This window comes from Balaenoptera musculus, chromosome 14 (genome assembly GCF_009873245.2).
Source record: "Balaenoptera musculus isolate JJ_BM4_2016_0621 chromosome 14, mBalMus1.pri.v3, whole genome shotgun sequence".
Lineage (NCBI taxonomy): Eukaryota > Metazoa > Chordata > Mammalia > Artiodactyla > Balaenopteridae > Balaenoptera > Balaenoptera musculus.
The window spans coordinates 7,570,085-7,589,588 of record NC_045798.1 but is presented as its reverse complement, the minus strand read 5'-3'; the positions used below and the strand labels follow the sequence as shown (position 1 = coordinate 7,589,588).

Genomic DNA, 19,504 nt, shown 5'->3' with positions numbered 1-19,504 from the left:
TTTTGGCTGTGTGGTACCTTGAGGCAATTTTATCCTTATAAACAATTTTATCCTTATATAACTCTAGTTAGGTAAGTAACTAGACTAGTGGAAGAAATTTTTGAAGCACTAGTACATTGAAGGTAAAATTTTCGGGCTCAGTGGAGGTGTATATTACACAGATATTTGGCTAAGCTCCAGAGAGGACTGAACTAAAGATTAGCATTTGGCTGGTTCAAATTTTTATGGAAAGTAAATACAAAGATGATAGAGAATGAGACTTCATAGTGAAGAACAGAGTGGGAAAGAAGTCCAGAACTGAGCCCTAGAGGGCTGGGATTAAGGATGAGACAACTACAGAAATTGATGCACAGCCAGTGGGAGAACTAGGAGAGGGCCCCAGAGAAATTATATTTAAGTATATTCTTAAATCATCTTTTGGCCATGAAATTAACTTGGAATGATAACACAACTTAATTTCTGCTTCTATCTCCTTCCACCAACCTACTATAGTATTTAAGTTTTCTAATTTAATCACAATGAATGATCACCCAAATTGGAAACATCATCTTTGAATTTTCTTATCCTCCAAGCCAGTTGGTCTCACACAGCTTATCAAAACCTTGCCTCAAATAGTGTGGTCTTCTTGTCTTACTACCATGTCTTTAAAGAATCTCCTGGACAGCAACTTATGTTCCCGTCGCATTCAAGAGTAAAGCCCAAAACATCCATCATGGAGTACCAGGCTCTGACATGGAAAGCACAGTAACAGCCAGGAAAAAGGGGAAACAAAGTTTAAGCATATAAAAGCTTCCCTACAAACTCATTTCAAATTGAGCCAAGCAGTTAACTGTCCCCCACCCCCAGGACTCCAATAATTGCTTCGTAAAATTTAATTACGCAAATTGCAATTACCTATATGCCTCCCTCTAAATCTGCACTGTCCAGGATGGTTTCCCCTGGCTGTATGTAGCTATTAATAACTTTACATATGACTAGTCCCAATTGGGATGTTAAAATATAAAATACCCCCTGGATTTCAAAAACAAGCATGCAAGTAAGAATGTAAAATCTCTACTAAGAATACTGATTACCTAACTCAATTATTTTAGACATACTAAATGAATACATACTAAATGAATCAAAACTAGTTTCCTGTTTAAAATTGGCTACAAAAATTCTTTAAATTACTAAATGAGTACAGGATGGACCGTATCATTCATCGTGTATGGCCAGTTCCTAAAATACCATAGAAAAACACAGGAAGCAGTTTAATGTGTGCTTTTCATATCCACACTGCATTACAGGCCCACAAACATTCTTCCCCCACCACCCCTGCCACAAACATTCTTAATGAAACAGATTTCAGAAGGTACAGCTCACCAGGAAAATGTGAATTTGGGATGACTCCAAAATGAAAAACCATGGTGTTATTTCCCCAGAAACTTGACTTTGTCACTGAAGCATGAAGAGCCATCTCTCCCCAAAATAATTGTGCTCTGGGAAAACCAAACATTTACCAAAACACATTAAACAGTCTTCCCTTGTGCTACTACATTGTGGAGATGTTTTTCAAAGGGTTTTTCCAGGGAAAGCTAAAAATTATGAATTTGTTGTAATGAAAGCAAATGAAGTACAAGTTCTGTAGTCCCCTCCTTCCACCAAAACTATGCCCTCAATTTACTCAATTTAGTGACAAAGTTGTTTTCTGTTTTAGTACTTCAGGTTAGACAATTCAAAAGGGATAATGAGGAAAGGGCATACAAAGAACTTGTTATAAGGCACTTTATTAAAATAAAAGTGCTTACATCCCTTTAATGTATTAATCTATTTCCTGAATAACATATGGAATATTTAACAAATACTGTACACCAGTTCTGTCCCTTGTAATAGTAGGAAAACAGATTTATTTTACTAAGTTTTTTCACGCCTCCCAACTTCCTTTTACATTTTTGCTCACCATGGTATTGCCTATAGCATAATTCTTTAAAAAAAAAAAAAGGAATTTCTAGCCAGTGTCTTCTACTAGAAATTGCAAAATGCTACAGAAACCATAAGACAAATTCAAATAAGAATTCCAGGTAACTTAAATTAACACGAGTTTTGAGAAAACCATTTTTATTATCATCACCACCCAGCCTATTTGTGCTGGATTATGTACCAAATGGCCAGATCTTCTAAAGAACATCTACATAACATTTCTTTCATGTTTCAAGAGATGAAAATAACTGTACAAGGTTAAGTACAAAAGTACACAAGACAGTGGACACCAAAAATCCATGTATGAGATTTTATCCCATCTGCAGCTTTTATATATTTGAAAAGTAGAATTCATTAACTAAAAAATATTGTCCTTCTATAGTCCTGTCAAGTTTAATGGAAGCGGGTTTAACCTGATTACAACACTAACACCATTATCACTGATCTGATATTTACAAAAAATCGTATTTTTTCAATAAATTAAAGTCAATGCAACACCCATGCAAGCTAGAATGCCAGCTGTTTGGTGAACAAGGACCTGACATCAGAACCAGAAGTCTATAAAAGTCCCAAGTATAAAGTGTGATTTTCTTCAAACTGTGTCCATTCCTCGCATTGATGATGTGAAACCCAATCCCATTCCTCTTTGTGTGTGGGTTTGTGATCTTGCCATTTCATACTGAGCGTCTAGATTTCTGAATACTTCTTCCTGCTGTTTCAATGTCTTGTAACTTTCTTCATCAACGGAGCTACATCCAGCTTCATCTTCACTCTAAATAACAGATACAAAATATAATATTAAAATGAATTCACCTAGGAATAAAAAGTGCTTCTCACTTAAAAAGTACTAGCAGGGGGCTTCCCTGGTGGCGCAGTGGTTGAGAATCTGCCTGCCAATGCAGGGGACACGGGTTCGAGCCCTGGTCTGGGAAGATCCCATATGCCGCGGAGCAACTAGGCCCGTGAGCCACAATTACTGAGCCTGCACATCTGGAGCCTGTGCTCCACAACAAAAGAGGCCGCGATAGTGAGAGGCCCGCGCACCGCGATGAAGAGTGGCCCCTGCTTGCTGCAACTAGAGAAAGCCCTCGCACAGAAACGAAGACCCAACACAGCCAAAAATAAATAAATAAATAATTAAAAAAAAAAAGTACTAGCAGATCACATTTTTGCAGTATGTATTTGACCTCACTTAGTTTGCATTCATTCATTCAGCACCTATGGAATTCAAGGCAATGTTCACTCTAGGTACTGGGATAGAGCAGGACATAACAAAAGTCATTCAGTGGGCCCAAGGAAGAACATGTAGGACATGCCAGGGACTTCCCTGGTGGCGCAGTGGTTAAGAATCCGCATGCCAATGCAGGGGACACGGGTTCAAGCCCTGGTCCGGGAAGATCCCACATGCCATGGAGCAACTGAGCCCGTGCGCCACAACTACTGAAGTCCGCATGCCTGGAGCCCGTGCTCCACAACGAGAAGCCACCGCAATGAGAAGGCTGCACACCGCAACGAAGAGTAGCCCCCGCTCGTTGCAACTAGAGAAAGCCCATGCGTGGCAATGAAGACCCAACGCAGCCAAAAATAAATAAAGTGTCTAGGGAAAAGTAAATAGAAAATGGGGATGGAGTTTAAACCAAATATCCCTTCAATGGAAAACCAACTCCCTTAGTAATAATCAATATCTGAACATTTGTCGACCTTACCAGGTTGTTGTGTAAAACCTAAAACCTTCCTTGGGACTTACCTGGTAGCCCAGTGGCTAAGACACTGTGCTCCCAATGCAGGGGACCTGGGTTCAGCCCCTGGTCTGGAACTAATCCCACATGCCGCAACTAAGAGTTCACATGCCGCAACTAAAAGATCCCGCTTGCTGCAACTAAGACCCGGCACAGCCAAATTAATTAATTAATTAATTTTAAAAAACCACAAAAACTCAAACAAAAACCTTCCTTGAAAAAAATTAAGAAAGTCCGACCCCACACCAAGTACAGTTAGCCTTAAATGGGCATTTTTTCTTTTTATACATCTTTAGTGGAGTATAACTGCTTTACGATGTTGTGTTAGTTTCTGCTGTATAACAAAGTGAATCAGCTATATGCATACATATATCCCCGTATCCCCTCCTTCCTGAGCCTCCCTCCCACCCTCCCTCTATCCCACTCCTCTAGGTGGTCACAAAGCACCGAGCTGATCTCCCTGTGCTTTGCAGCAGCTTCCCACTAGCCATCCATTTTACATTTGGTAGTGTATATATGTCCATGCTACTCTCTCACTACATCCCAGCCTCCCCTTCCCCCACCCACCCCGTGTCCTCAAGTCCGTTCGCAATGTCTGCATCTTTATTCCTGCCCTACCGCTAGGTTCATCAGTACCAATTTTCTAGATTTCATATATATGCGTTAGCATATGGTATTTGTTTTTCTTTTTCTGACTTACTTCATTCTGTATGACAGACTCTAGTTCCATCCACCTCACTACAAATAACTGTTTCATTCCTTTTTATGGATGAGTAATATTCCATTTAAATGGGAATTTTTAAAAGCAAATTAATTCCTTTTTACAAATTTTTTAAAAAAATTTACTAAGAGAAGCTTATGATTTTGAACAAGGTTTGCTTAAGGCATAAACATGCAGTAACAATCAATAACTGTTTTATTTCGTTTTGGCTGTGCCGCACAGCACGTGGGATCTTAGTTCCCCAACCAGGGATTGAACCCACGTCCCCTGCAATGGAATTGTGCAGTCTTAACCACTGGACCTTCAGGAAAGTCCCTCAACAAATGTTTTAATCAAATTTAACAATTTGTACTGTTGACTAGTGATGATAATTTATTGGTTAATTCTGTGAAGTTAATCTAGAGAACACAAATGAAAGAGCACTAGAAAGTACCCAGAGATGACACATCACTGAAATAATGTTTAAGTTGAGAACCAACGTTACCCTAAAAATATAAAATGACATGAACTTTATTACGAAGTGTATAACTCACCTTGATACCCATTAATTTCCTAAATTTGACATTTTGGTCCTTGTTTCCGAAATTTAATTTCTCCCATATTTCAGCAGACTGGGATTTGTCCTGTTAAAAAAACAATGAATTTTTAGCATATGTAAAGCTTAAATACCTTTTATTATGATACTAGATCTTTCCATAATATAGTCTTAGTAGAAAACAACAGCATTTATGGCATTCCACCAATGGAATTTATAATTACTTAATAATATGAAAAAAATCTAAGCTAAGGTACCAACTCTTTCCCCTTAATAAATGTAGGGCAATATTGGTTTTCTTTGAAAGCCTGACTTAGATCGTGCATTTATTATTTTTGCTAATAATTGTAGCAAATTAAATTATTCCAGTTAGGCTCTCAGAAGAAAGATAAACCCAAACTAATCTTTTCCAATCCAAATTTGTTTTTCTAAGCTGAGGAATCAATGACAAAAAAGGAGAATAAGAGAACTTACTCCTTCTTTCTTGCCTTGCCACAGCATTTTCCTTTTTTTCTCTTGTTCAGCAAATTTCATTGGATTCACAGCTGCTGGGTTGTAATAGCTAGGTACAGCTATTCCAGTCTCTGCCAAAGCTTTAGCCTGCAAGGCTGCCATTTGAGCTGCCATAGCTATCTGAGGAGTTACTTGTGTTCCTGATGCCAATAGGGCAGCAACATTGAGAACAGAACCTCCGGTAGCTGCAGCTGCTGAAGAGGAAATAAGTATGGATTTTAACCAAAACAAACCTCCTAATTTACAGTAATACATTATTTATATATAAGAGCTACTAATCTGCAAAAAGGCGGAATATTTTCACCAAATAAAAAGTGACTGAGGGTTAAGCTTATAAAGCAATAACATTTTAGCAAACATTTATTTAATGTATTCATCACTAGACATTTCTGTATATGATCCCTTATATATACTTAAACTTCACTTCTGAGGATAAAGAGAATCCTGCGAATAACATAAAGGTGTATGATTTCAATGGAAATGAACTATAGTGATTGTAGCTAAACTTTTAATAAATTGACTTTTATTTGTACGGTTCTTTATAGCTCACAAAATGATCTCACAACATCTGATTTGAAACTCACAAGAAACGTTTAAAACTATTAAACAGGTATTATACACACTTAACATACTAGGCCCAAGTCCTATAAAAGTTAAGTGCCAGGTCTGTTACTTCCACCCTCCAGATTACATTTCATACAGGCTCTCTCTGATCACCTTTTAATCATCCACAGGCAGTGTGTCTGTGTTGTCTAAAAACTTGATTTCCTTAATAGTAAGACATAATACATACTCCAGTTCAGTTCATCATCTTTAATAAACTGTATTTCTAAAATCATAACTAAAAGACATGCAGTGATGGCTAAACTGCTACATGAACAAGAATAGTCACTATTCACTTTTCAAAATTATCTACATTGACCAAATCAGAAATACAGTGCAAAAAAAGTTTTATGAGGTACAAAAGTTAACACTAAAAATAACATGTTCACAATTCAATTAATAATTTACAGCATACTGATCTACAGCATACTGATGGGTAGAAGGGATCATACGTGATTCTCTTCCTATTACTTTTCCTGAACTTTTCAAATGTTTTACAAAAAAATGTCATACTTCCATAATAAAGAAAACAAAAATTACCTGCAGCTATTTCCTGTTGTTTTTGTTTTTCAACCATTTCCTTTTCTCGCTGTTCTTGTAATTTCTTTGCCCTTTCCAACCTGTCAAAGACAATTTAATAAAAATATCAATATAAAGCCAACATTTATCTCTATGTATACATATGTAGGCATAAAACACTTTATATAGAGTTTTAAATAAATTTAATACCTTCCCCAAATTGATATCTGCATGTGGGAAAAAAAGCAATCATTCTTAAGATGGTATCAGTCACAATTAAATAATATTTCACTACTGGTTTTAAACATTTTTAATTTCACTGAATAGCCAACAACTCTAGTAGCTTTTATATATAGTTCCCACAGAGAATCATTAAAATGGTTAAGAGATAAAAAATTATTCAATCTTCATCAGTGCTGGTTATAGGAGTAAGGATAAAATTAAATCTTGCAAATTGAGGCATTGAGAAAACATACTGAAAACTGAGTAAATCGTAGGGTACATGCAATAATTTATAGAATTACCTAAATGCTTCTTAAGGGAGGCTGATACAGGATTAAGGCCAATCAAAACATGCAGATGATTTTTATATCTAAACAGACTTTATTAGTCTCTAAATCAGTGAAAATTAAAAAGCCAAAAATAAAATTTAAAAAAGGGCAAGCAAACCCTGCCACCCTCTATAATCTAATAAAATGGGGGTAAAAAAACTAAATATTAGAAAATTACTTTTAGGAGGTAAAGAAATTATTAGCAAAGGAACTGGAAACGTGAAACACAAATTCATCCCCAAACAAAAACGAATTCTGATTCACACTAAATTCACCACTGAATACACATACTAAACAAAATGTGCTGTCAAGTAGGTATCTATCTGGTATATAGCAAATCGTAAGTAATGTTATCTTCACAATGAGTTCCTGAAAGAGAAAGCCCTTTTCTTCCGAAGATTCCTTGATTTACCAATCATAAGTTAAACACCACCCTCTCCCTCCTTTAAAGTGGTATAAAGGGGCAAGGATTGCGGAAAGTTTTTTGGGGGAGGGGAGCAGTGGGCACTACAAGTAAAATACAGTAGTAGAAAACTGACATTTAACAATTGCTGTAATTTACATAAAAGGAGGATAACAATCTATAATTTCGTTCCCTTCTATTGAGCACACATGAAAGAAAGACAAGTAGTACAGCCTTGAATTTGTCCTTGGAAACAAGTTTCTGATTAGGATTAATGTTAAAACATAGATTCATAAATAAAAATATTTCCAAAGCAGTTTTAAAAATTGTCACCTGAAAATCACTAAGTAGACTAAGTTAAAGTTTTAGATGCTAGTTATAGATTCAACTTTAGTATAATCCAAAAATTAAAATACAATAAACTTAAGAGTAAACAAGAATAAACTTTAGGGCTTAAAAAAATTCATGATCAAAGTTAACGGACCATTCTTTATAAATTAGTTCAGATACTGTAGAAAATTATTTCCTAATTCTGTTGATTTTAGTTTCAGTCAGAAAGTGATTGACAGCTACTGGCTGTGTATTTCCAATGGCCACTGCAGGTTTGGAATCAATACCATTCACTAAGGTGAATGGAATGAAGAAGGGGTGAGCTCACACCTTTGCTGCTGCTGCTGTTCAGCTGGAGTTTCTGCCAGGCTGGGTTCACAGGGCAGCAGCCCATCAGGTTACATTGTGATAACTGCATTTTTGTAATAAAAAAAAAAATACAAACTCAATTTCATAAAGAAAAAAAAATCAAAAGATTTTAGTTTTCAGAATATGGGAAAACCTGCAAACAAGGGCTTGGATTCTACTTTACTTCTTGCCTCTATGAGGCAGTTCTTTCAATGGTTTTGCAGATTTCGGTTAGACAGCCCTGCTGTGTGTGGTCCCACAATCACCCATCTTGGAAACATTAGAAAATTTTAAAACACAATGATCTTCCTATGCTATCACAGCAGTAAAAACTTTAAGATCAAATGAACTGGCTTATTATTTGCCACCTTCAAAATAAGAAAACTATTGACAGAATTCTACTTATTGTTTCAGAGACTTTTCTTAAGGAAGAACAAAGAAAGTAAAGTAAAGACAAAGCAGTTTTAGATGCAAAATTAACAGTTCTTAGATCACATTTAAGATTTTTTAAAAAGTTCCAATGGCCAACTGAAAATATTTATGAGTCTAGACTTGAGAAAAATGAATTAGTTAATCATGAAGAAAAAAGAAACTGTTGAAGAAATACTCTTTCCAGTTGTGCAAATAAGCAAATTAAAGATGAGAATTAACAAACCACTTAATGCAGTTCTGTATCACAAAACTGCCACAGCAGTTATGGCTAGATTTAATTATCTGAATTATCCTCTGAAAGCATTCATTTGGTCCACACAATTTAATATCTACCTCAATATGAAAAGGAGAAAAAAATGTATCGAATAAAAAATACACGCACCTCCTAGCTAAAGCTTCTTGTGCATCCATTGCTGTGTTTCTGCCTCGGAAGGGAGGTGGGCTAGGAGTTCGGCTTAAACTTCTGCTAAATCTTCTTGGTTTTTCAATTCTCTTCTTTCTATCTCTTTAATAAATCATATTTTACATGTCTCAGTATGGCCAAGTAATAATTATTTTATTGAATCAAAATAAATTATAGTTACATAGTTCAATAAAAATTAAACTGGTCTAGGAAATATATTTTGAACCCTTTCCTTTCCACCTGTTGTACACCTTCCATAGGCACCCCAAGTTCCTTGTGTAAAAGACTAGTTTCTATAAATTCACTTAACCATCCCTGTTTCAGATGGACATTTAGGTTGTTTCCAATCTTTTGCTATTATACCCAATGTTGCAAAGGCTAGACTTGTACGTTAGTCATTTTACACTTGTGCAGGTCAATAGGTAGGATAAATTCCTACTAGTGGGATTGATAAGTTAAATGGTCCTAGTATTCTAATGTACAATAAATTAACCTGTAGATGTTTTCAAAAATATAAATCACTAAAACAAAATGAGAAAAATTAAAAATAGTCATTGATTAGAATCAAAGGTATCAGTGGTTAAAACTAGAAATGCCATAAGTAATGACCCGAATGCCCAAATGGTGATTTAAAAAAAAACAAAACAAAACAATGGTAATTAATGGTGAAATTACCACTTTAGATTGACTGAATCTCCTAACTGGTAAAGTTCAATTTAGGCAACTATTACATACTAAAACCACTGATTAAAAACTGAAAAAATGATCAAACAAGTGACAAACCAAGTTATTATAAACCAAAGTACACTTTTACCCATACTTCATTCTTTTATAGACTGTTAGACTTAATGAACAATGAACAAAGAAGCTGTCACATTAACTTTATTACCAGTATCTGTGAATATAGATATAATACACTATTAATATTAGTAGAGAATAAACATATTCTCTGAATATTTATAATTAAATGCTCTTTATTGTATTTCTTGCATAAACAAATTAAAATTTCCTTCCAATCAAGACAAGTGTGGATTTATAAGCTCATCTTTTTGAGTATCTGAGAGAATATAACCAGTACGGTGGATTAAGCACACATACGGACTTTGCTTTCAGATGCATCTGGGACCAGGTCCTAGCTTTACCATTTAAGAACTGTATGATATTGGGCTTCTTGAGCAAGTTACTTAACCTTTCTAAGCCTGACTTAACAGACCCTGTGAGGGGCCTATTTGATTTTATTCAAGATGATGAATACCTACCGACTTCTACTCCTTGTCCTACTCCTGCTTCTACTTCTATGTCTGTGTCTTGATCTTGAGCGGGAACGAGATCGGATCCGACGTTTTCTCTCCCTGCTTCTGGATCGTGATTTTTTCCTCTCTCTGCTTCTGGATCTTGACTTTTTCCGCTCCCTACTCCTGGATCTTGACTTCTTCCGCTCTCTGCTCCTACTACGATGACGCCTGAAATTCAAGTACATAAATTTGTAGTTACTTAGAGGGAACACAATAAACTGATAACGTCAAAAAAGCAATGTTTCCTACCCCAATTTAAGATTCTGTTTAATAGCTTGAAGTCTATTGCCATACCAAACTATTTCTAAGAGTAACAATCAAGTTATTCTACTACTGAAAATTTTTGACCGAATCTGATACCACACACATATTCCCCACCGAAATCCGCAAAATATGTTGCAGACACTGGTTCCTTAAAACACAAAAAAAAAGCCACAAAAATCTGAACCATGACCCAGTTTCTCAAAAATCTTTTAACCCATACCTAAATAAAACCTAGATTAGAGTTCAGCAGCAAACGAATCCTGCACCAGCAATGTAAAAGGATTATGATATTAGCAAACTATATAAACATAGTTCAGCAAAAATTTTTTCACCGTGACAGACAACTCAGAAAGTTAAAAATATCAATTTTCTAACTAAGATTTTTTTGGGTGTTGCTCCATTAATGCAAACCTTTATGTAATTCAGGAGTTCTTCAGAAGGCATTAACTTAGGAAAAACTACTTACCTTTCACGAGACCTAGACCTTGAATGACTTCTGCCTCTTGATGACTTTCTTTCTTTGCGTTTGTGTCTGTCCTCACCATTTTCAGATGAATTTAGCCGCTCTCTTCCTTTATCAGAAGAATGCTCTTTGTCATTATGTTCCTCAGACTTGTGTTTCTTAGAGGATTTATCTTTGGATTCATGTCTTCTTGCCTGTTTTAAGAAGAAGTTGGTTCTTTCAGGAAAATAGTGCAACAAAGAGAGTTAGTATGGGTATCAGTAGCAAAAATGTTGTGATGCAACATTAGTAACCTTAGGAGTGTGTGGCAAATTTAAAAAAAGATCTAGTTTCACATCACCCAAATGTTGCAGATGTATATTACTAATTTTACTTTTTCTTTATAACCCCCCCCAAATGCAGTTTCCACCCCCCAAATACTTTCAATACCACAATCAAAACAATAACTTTCAATGTTAATAATATCGAAAAACCACTATTTCAGAAAAAGAGGAATCCCTGATGTTTCTTTTATCTAAGAGGGAAGTACACATGTATCAAAATTTTTTCAATTTTCCAACAAACCTTTTAGAGAAACAGACATATATATACAACTTCTAAACCCAGAGTACATAATATTAAGTTTTAAAAGTTAACAATAACGAAGATAAGGACACAAAGAAATGCACCAGAAAAATGCATTTCCAATTAGGTAACTAAGTAAAATTAACTTAAGTATTAATGTCTTCTGCAACTTCAAATTACTTTACGCAAAGTTAAGTGTCCTTTTTATAGCTATACTGCCACATCCTTTCTTAAAGACGGCTCTTGATTTTTCTCCCAATCCTAAACTGTGAAGCAATCACTTTTCATCTTGCAATATCCCAACAGGCTTGGAGTTCTATTACATTTCATGTACCTAGGGTAGAAAATGGCAACCATATCTGTTTTAATTTTTTTGAAATCAAACTAGGTGTAACACAATTAATCCCTATACCATTATATAATACATACTTCCCCCATATTCTGAATGATTATAAAAACCAAGGCTTTTGCTTTCACAACATATGCATTCAGAGACTGAGCTAAATTAATTGTATGATCAAGTCTCCATCCTACACTCACATACTGAATTAGGAAGTGCTAAACATTCGATTTCCCCACATTAAGATTTGTCAAATCCATCTTGTAGCTAAAGCTTAAAATCCTGGACATTTCAGAATCACAATTTTAAAGCTGGAAGGAAACTCAGATCTTCTAATTCCCCTTACTTTATATATGACTAAATTAAGATCTAAAGTCACAAAGCTACATATTAGGAGAGTTGAACCCAGACCCCATATTCTTCTGACACCCAGGCCACCGTTTTCCACCACAACAGGACACTTATCTCATAGTTCCCAGAATAGACCTTAGCATATTTCCTTCCACTCAAGATTAACTTTTCTTAAAAACAAAAAACTTAGTCAAACATTTTAGAACATGCATGGTGATACATCAGAAAAGGATCATAGTCTGTAATTTATATTTTGCAGAAAAATAAGAGACCTGGAGACACAGCTAAATTTTAGTTTCAATGCCAGTTCTCCATATGAGCTTATAAAAAAGACTATTTCCTTGATTTTGCCATATGGTGGCAAACTGGAAAAGCTTTAAGTGGTTAAGCTTGCAAAAGTTTTAGTTTACTTCAAACCAGTTTTCCAAACATAACATTACTATTATTATTTTTTAAAAAAACCATTAAAACCCTTAACTGATTTAAGATATACTTAAGGGAAATAGGAGTTTGAATGACTAATAGTTACCTTATCATGAAGTAGGCTTATTATTTTGCTATCTGAGTCTGCAGCGTCTTCAGTTCAGTCTCTTCGCGCATTAGCACGCTGAGTATGATTTATTATAGAAATGTTATCATGTGAGCTAAACAAAATAGTCATTTTCACAAAAACTCTCCTAAATTAAAATTCAACAGAGCTTCCATTAGGGAAAGAGGTGAAGTCCCTGCCCACAGTTGTTTAAGGAGTCCCTTGCCCAGCCCCCATGAGACTCTTCTCCTCCCTTTTTGGCTTCTACTTCTGCTCTTCCTTTGTTGGCTCACTCCTTGTCTTCTCAGGTGGGCAAGTTAACTCCTCTGCAATACAGCTGCTGTCTTTCTTTATCCTCAAGTTTTGTGTCACCGCCATCTTTCCAGCAGTCCCTCACTGACACTTTTATTTCAAAATTCAAAACTATTCTTAGGGAATCAAACTAGTTTACTAATGAAAAGGACTCTCATTATCTTCCATAAAGAAAAAGTAGCCCATAGATATCTAGAGTATTGCTACTTAAAGATGATTGCTATTTAAAAGTCCTGAGCAGTCGTCAGGCATAAAGAGACTCGGGACCTCAGATTAATGGAAGCTCTGTGTGACAGGCCTAAAAAACCAGTTATATTCTTCATATGAAATTTTTATTGTGAATATTTTCACAACATAACATTAATAGTTTTTGAATGAACTTTTCATATAAACAACTATCTTCTTGAAAAATGATGAATCCAAATCATGCTTATTTTATAACTGAATTAAACCTTTTAAATTTCAAGTTTTGGTACTTACCTTGACAATATCATATATTCACACAAACATTTCTACCAGATACTTTACAAGTATTCTAAAGTGCCTATTCACTACAAAGTGTTAATTACCTCTTTGCTTCTGCTCCGGCTCCTGTGTTTTCTTCCTTCATTATCTGTGAACACACAAAAATTCACCATAAATAATGGTACAGAAACATCTCAAACACAAACTCCAAAACTCATACAAAGGACACTTCTGGCCACTTGCCTAACTAATCTATTTACTAGTCATCCTCTAAAGCCTATTTTTTTATGGCAGGGGTGGGATTATTCTACTACAGTAATACTTCACGTATCTGAAATAAATCAAGCAATCTGAGCAAACCAGAATATAATCAAATAAGTAAGCAAAAAAAGTTCCACAACAAGTCCATGTTCCATGACACATGACAAACAGACTTTGTCTTTTAGGTGGTCACAGATTCTTTATATTTTACAAAACATTCTGTCCAGTTCATCTTGCTTCCTATTACATAGCAAACTTATAAAGGGTCTTATTAGAGGAAAACAATTAAGAACAAAAGGAACAAAGAATGCAAGAGAAAACAAACAGGTTGAATTATACTTGGTGTCTTATAAGTAGCCAAAAGGATGTTACAGTTTAGAAAAATTCCCATTAAAAAGTAGTTATGAAAAAAAAAAAAAAGTAGTTATGATGATACTGTACAGTTTCAAACAGATACATAAAAATTACATTTGAAACCATTTTGTAGATGGGCTATCTGTGGGTGCAAAGGATAAATAACCAGAGCCCAGGTCTTGAAACTTTTAAACTCATTTCTATTCTATTTCTCTTTTAACTACTTAAGTATTGATTCATTAGCAATACATCATGCTTTCTATGCCACATCAGTCTAGTTAAAAAAATGCTCCAAATAAGGAGCACTTCAAAACACTAAAAACTCTTGCTTTCAGAAATATTTTAACATTAAGTTAAAAAGAAAACCAAGGTTAAAAATGTTCTTGTAACTCATGTCAAAGATGTTAAATAAGTTCAGAATATATCACTGCCCAGACTACATCTTTCAAAATACTGTTTTGCGTATGTTGAAAGGATAAAATTTGAACATCTGAGGGATAATAGTTATTGTGACACAAATTTAAGCATACATTTTGTCTTTGACAAGTTATAAAATTCCTGTATTAGGACATTCGTACTCCTCATAATTGAAAAATTCTCCAGAAAATTCCCAATGCACTTTTCACTATCCATTTCTCAATGGGAAGAACACGTTAATTATATCAGTAAACTTATGTCTTATACATACCTGACTTTCGTTTTCTTTCTCTTGACCTTGATCGTGATCTTGAATAATGATGTTTTGAGGCTCTGGGAGAAACAGATACATCGGACTGCTCTTTTTTCTTATCTCTATCTGGGGATGTCTTTTCTGGGGCTAGTCCATCTCGTTCTGTATCACTAGCCTAAAAGTTTAGAGAAAAATGGTTATAAATTCTTAACTGCATTTAAAATGTTTCCAATTGCTTAAAAGAGTGAGAAGGGAGGAAAGATAGTTATCCTTGAGTTTTACAAAATTAAAAAATAAAGAAAATCAAGAAATCAGAAGAACTTATTTCCAAGTAGCTAAATATGCTTTGTACTTGCTAAGTAGGCCTGAATAAATTGAAATGACTAACCCAATACCAAAGAGACACATGTAACTGAATGGATATATCTTTATTTTTTAAAATCATTATTTTTATAACTTTCAAAACATTGGGGGAAGGGGAAAATAGGGCTCCAAGTATTTCCAATAAGTATTCAAGCAGAGAAAATAGAGTCCATCTTAGATCTGTGAATTCATTTAGTTGACTTTTCCAATACTTGTATTTTAAATTAGCATAAAGAGGCATTTAAAAATGAGCTGTTAAAGGTTAAAAAGACCGAGGACTGTAAAATCTTAAAAAGCAAAGAGAATGGTTCTAGAATATTATTAAAAAAAAAAACAACAGAAAATTAACTTACCTATCTGAGAACCCAATCTTAATTTCATTAACCCTCTTTAATGAAAGCCCCTTGGCACAGTGCTGCTGCAAAATATGGTCTGCCTCTCCTCACATATGCTCTGGGCTATGGAAACATTAAGTTGTTTCTGCTTTAAAGCATTTTATAAGTTATCACAATATAAATTTAAAAAAAAATTTAAATAGTCAAGAGTACACACTCTTTCCCAAAGACCTGATTTACCTAGGAGAGTAGGTTCCTTCATGAAACTGATTTAAATGAGTCATAGAGGGACTTACCTGGTGACGCAGCGGTTAAGATCTGCCTGCCAACGCAGGGGACATGGATTCGAGCCCTGGTCCAGGAAGATCAAACATGCAACGGAGCAACTAAGCCCGTGCACCACAACTACTGAGCCTGCGCTCTACAGCCCGTGAGTCACAACTACTGAGCCCCCGTGCCTAGAGCTGGTGCTCCGGAACAAGAGAAGCCACCACAATAAGAAGCCTGCGCACCGCAACCAAGAGTAGCCCTCGCTCTCCGCAACTAGAGAAAGCCCGTGTGCAGCACCGAAGACCCAAAGCGTCAATCAATCAATCAATAATAAGTTTATTAAAAAAAAAAGTCATAGAAAAAAAGCTTCAAGGAGAAATTAGAACCTAAATGTTCTCCTGAGTGAGATTCTGATAAAAGGCAGGGAAAACAGTTTCCGTAATATGTGGAAGGTGGACGTTGGTGACCCATCTAACCAGAGAGGAAATACGAAAATAGTCAATATGCCTGGGGAGTTGATTACTTAGCACATGAGTTAGCAAAGTATCGCCCTTGAGCTAAGAATGACTTTTACATTTTTAAAAGGGTTGTTAAAACAAGCAAGCAAGGAATGTGACAGAGACTGTATGCTGCACGTGGTCCACAATGCCTAAAGTATCTACTAACTTGCTCTTTACAGAAAAAAGATCTGGAATGGGTAAATAGTGAATATACTATACATTTTCAGCAGGAGGAATAATCACATGATAATGCACTTCTTCCTTTAGGAAGATTAGTCCAGAAAACAAACACCAAGTAAACTAAATGGGGAGTACTTTAACAAATGAAGTGTGAGAGGTCACATTATTTTAACTATTTTCTGACAGTCAAAAATGCACCTAACTCGATGTTAGACTCCAGGAATAAAATAATAAATTAAAAGGGAAGGATTTACAGGTTAGTTAGGATGAAAGACATATTATGCGTTACGCCTCTAACAATGTTACCAAAAAACCCACTAACAAATAGGACGGAACACCTAATTACTGGGGAGGCCCATTCCAGCACACATGTTTCTCTATGTATGGGTGATTTCTGGAATCATAAAATTTTTGTGCAGAAAGGCTCTCATCTCTTAGAATCAAGCTCAACTTTCCCATTTCACAGATGAGATCCAGCAACATTAGCTGACTCACGTAGATGGTACTCTCTTTGCTGTCTAATAGTAATACATGACACTACTCTATCACACAACTAAAGATGATTCTGATTTTCACAACTAACATTGGTCATTTTCTTTTATTCTTGTTCTCATCACTATTCTTTTTTCTTTTTGGGCCTCGCCGTGCGGCACGTGGATCTTAGTTCCCCGACCATGGATGTAGCCCGGCACGTGGATCTTAGTTCCCCGACCATGGATGTAGCCCATGGCCCCTGCAATGGAAGCATGGAGTCTTAACCACTGGACCACCAGGGAAGTCCTCTCATCACTATTCTTTTTTTTTAATTTTTGAATTTTATTTAATTTATTTTTTTATACAGCAGGTTATTATTAGTTATCCATTTTATACATCTTAGTGTATATATGTCAATCCCCTCATCACTATTCTTAAGGATTATTTCTGACAGGTCTATGATGTGCTGTGTTGGTAAAGTTACACTCAGTAAAATGCCCTTAAGGGAAGGCACTCTGTAAAACGGGCTAATAACCTACACCAAACAGCCATTTTCATCTGTAAAACACACTACAGGACAAAAACAAAAACCATCTATCACTAAACAGATATGAATAATAGGGGGCCGCTTAGCTCACCTGAAGCTTTTATTTCCTTGAGAATATATTACAGTAGCATAACAAAAGTATCCAAGTAAAATTGAGTATTAAAACTTCTCTGAAAATATCTAAGATTTCAATTTAGTACAGACCTATGTGTAAATCTTAAATGCTAACTGCAAAAATGCCCTTCACTCTACCATTTGCTCTATTAGAAAAACAACACGGTTTCTTAAAATTCACATCATCTTTAAAACCCCAATGACACTCAAGACATAGTATAGGAATCTTTTTCCAGCGCAAAGACGGCACATTGGACTTAATACTAGGCCACATCTCGAGGGGATCGTGTCTTTTTATTGAACAAGGCGCTGCAGAAACGAATGTCTGAATTGTTGTTTTTTAAATATTTGCGCCCAAGTAAAATAATACTGTTCTTTCAAGTAGATTAAGAGGCCCAAAACACTAGTTAAACAAAAAAATATTTAAATCGATTATGTGCCCAACTGTTCCAAAAGGGGTTCTAAATCGGTTATCAGAAACTGGGTTCTAAATGAAATCAATTAAGTATGGGGGCGCGGGGGGAGGGGCAGACAACGATTTCTACTTCCAGATACCACAATGATCAGGATGAGTAATCTACGAGTTTTTCGTTATGCTTAATAGTCCTATTTATCTTCGAAAACGAGAAAACACAACTTTTTAGTCAATGGAAAAGAATGCAAAAAATGTTTGCATTTTTCTTGTAACCGAGTAAGTAAAATGAAGTAATCACACAATAATGCGATCTATCAGGATTGGGCATCTTATATCCAAAGCAGGCTTAATTTCTCAGAAAAGGTAATTTAAGAACTGTAGCTTTCATTTAAAATTAAACGGGCCTATGAAGGACTCCCAAATTTAAAGTAACAATGCCCATGTTAGGGCTTTGATTATGTTTCTCAAAAACCTCAAAATGATTACATCAGGAGCAGCTTCGGAAACGGAGCGTCAGAATTCGTAGCTCCAAAGACTTCTCAATAAGTCGAATTTTTACTCCCTTCGAGAAACACGTTCCCTAGATGCTTACTAAGGAATAAACTAAGGTTTACACGGACGTTCACCCTAACCGAAATTATGCAGCTAAAATCATCTCATTGACCGTAGGCAAAATAATCGCTACAAGACCGCTTGCTCTCTTCTCACGTTCTACCTCTTACAGGCACCGCCTTTTTGACCCCATACTTTTCAGAGACGACCCCTGATCCCTTTTCTCTCTTCCCCAGCCCTTTCCCACCGCGAACATAAATGCCCAAGCCCTAACGAAACTCAGTATTAATCACCAACCAGAGTGAGTAAGCAAAACTGGAGTCAGTTCTGTGGAACAAAAGGAACATAAAACTGGGAAAGACACGAGGAAAGTTCTGGAAGAAAAGACACTCCCTGCGGCTCCCCACCCCCATCGACACCGCCTTCTTTCCCCCTCCCTACAGCAGCCAGCCATGATGGCGGGCGCAGAAGAAGGCCGCGGCGCCATCTTGTCCACACACTAGCCCCGACAACAGCTCTGGGAGCCGTTCATCCCTTCTTTGCAGAGCAGCAGAAAAATATGCCTGACTTTAAACTCAGATTCGGCACCTACCGCCATAGTGCAGAGTCCTGGCCGCTACGGCGGCACCTCCACTTCCCGCTCTCCACAGTACCGGCCGCCTAAACGCTTCGCCAGACTGAAGTCGCTCGCGCGAGAGACCCGGATGGCACAAAGAGGCTAATAACCGGCGCGTCGCACAGCTTGCTGGGAGGAAAAGGGGTGGTGATAAGAGTTTCTGTAGCAACGCGGTTCGACGGTGATTGGTTGTTCTTTTGAAGGGGGGTTGTGA

The 19,504-nt window shown here is 36.2% G+C and overlaps 1 protein-coding gene across 7 annotated transcripts; it reads right to left on the bottom strand.

Annotated features, from left to right (window-relative positions):
* Positions 1–1,750: 1,750 nt before the first annotated feature.
* Positions 1,751–19,414, bottom strand: RSRC2 (arginine and serine rich coiled-coil 2). Of its 7 annotated transcripts, none has more exons than XM_036822878.1 (10): positions 14,943–15,040; positions 13,744–13,787; positions 12,863–12,940; positions 11,082–11,294; positions 10,316–10,519; positions 9,036–9,158; positions 6,611–6,690; positions 5,429–5,661; positions 4,953–5,042; positions 1,751–2,731 (listed from the first exon to the last, which is right to left on the bottom strand). In XM_036822878.1, exons 3-10 carry the CDS (start codon positions 12,868–12,870, stop codon positions 2,552–2,554), a joined length of 1,131 nt encoding a protein of 376 aa, XP_036678773.1. In that variant the 5' UTR covers positions 12,871–12,940; positions 13,744–13,787; positions 14,943–15,040; the 3' UTR covers positions 1,751–2,551. The 7 variants fall into 7 exon arrangements, with proteins under 7 accessions (XP_036678773.1, XP_036678770.1, XP_036678769.1 ...); XM_036822875.1 differs by lacking the exon at positions 12,863–12,940 and adding an exon at positions 19,267–19,414 and having other exon boundaries at positions 1,766–2,731; positions 5,429–5,658; positions 14,943–15,099; XM_036822874.1 differs by lacking the exon at positions 12,863–12,940 and adding an exon at positions 19,267–19,413 and having other exon boundaries at positions 1,766–2,731; positions 14,943–15,099.
* Between the last annotated feature and the right edge of the window lie 90 nt (positions 19,415–19,504).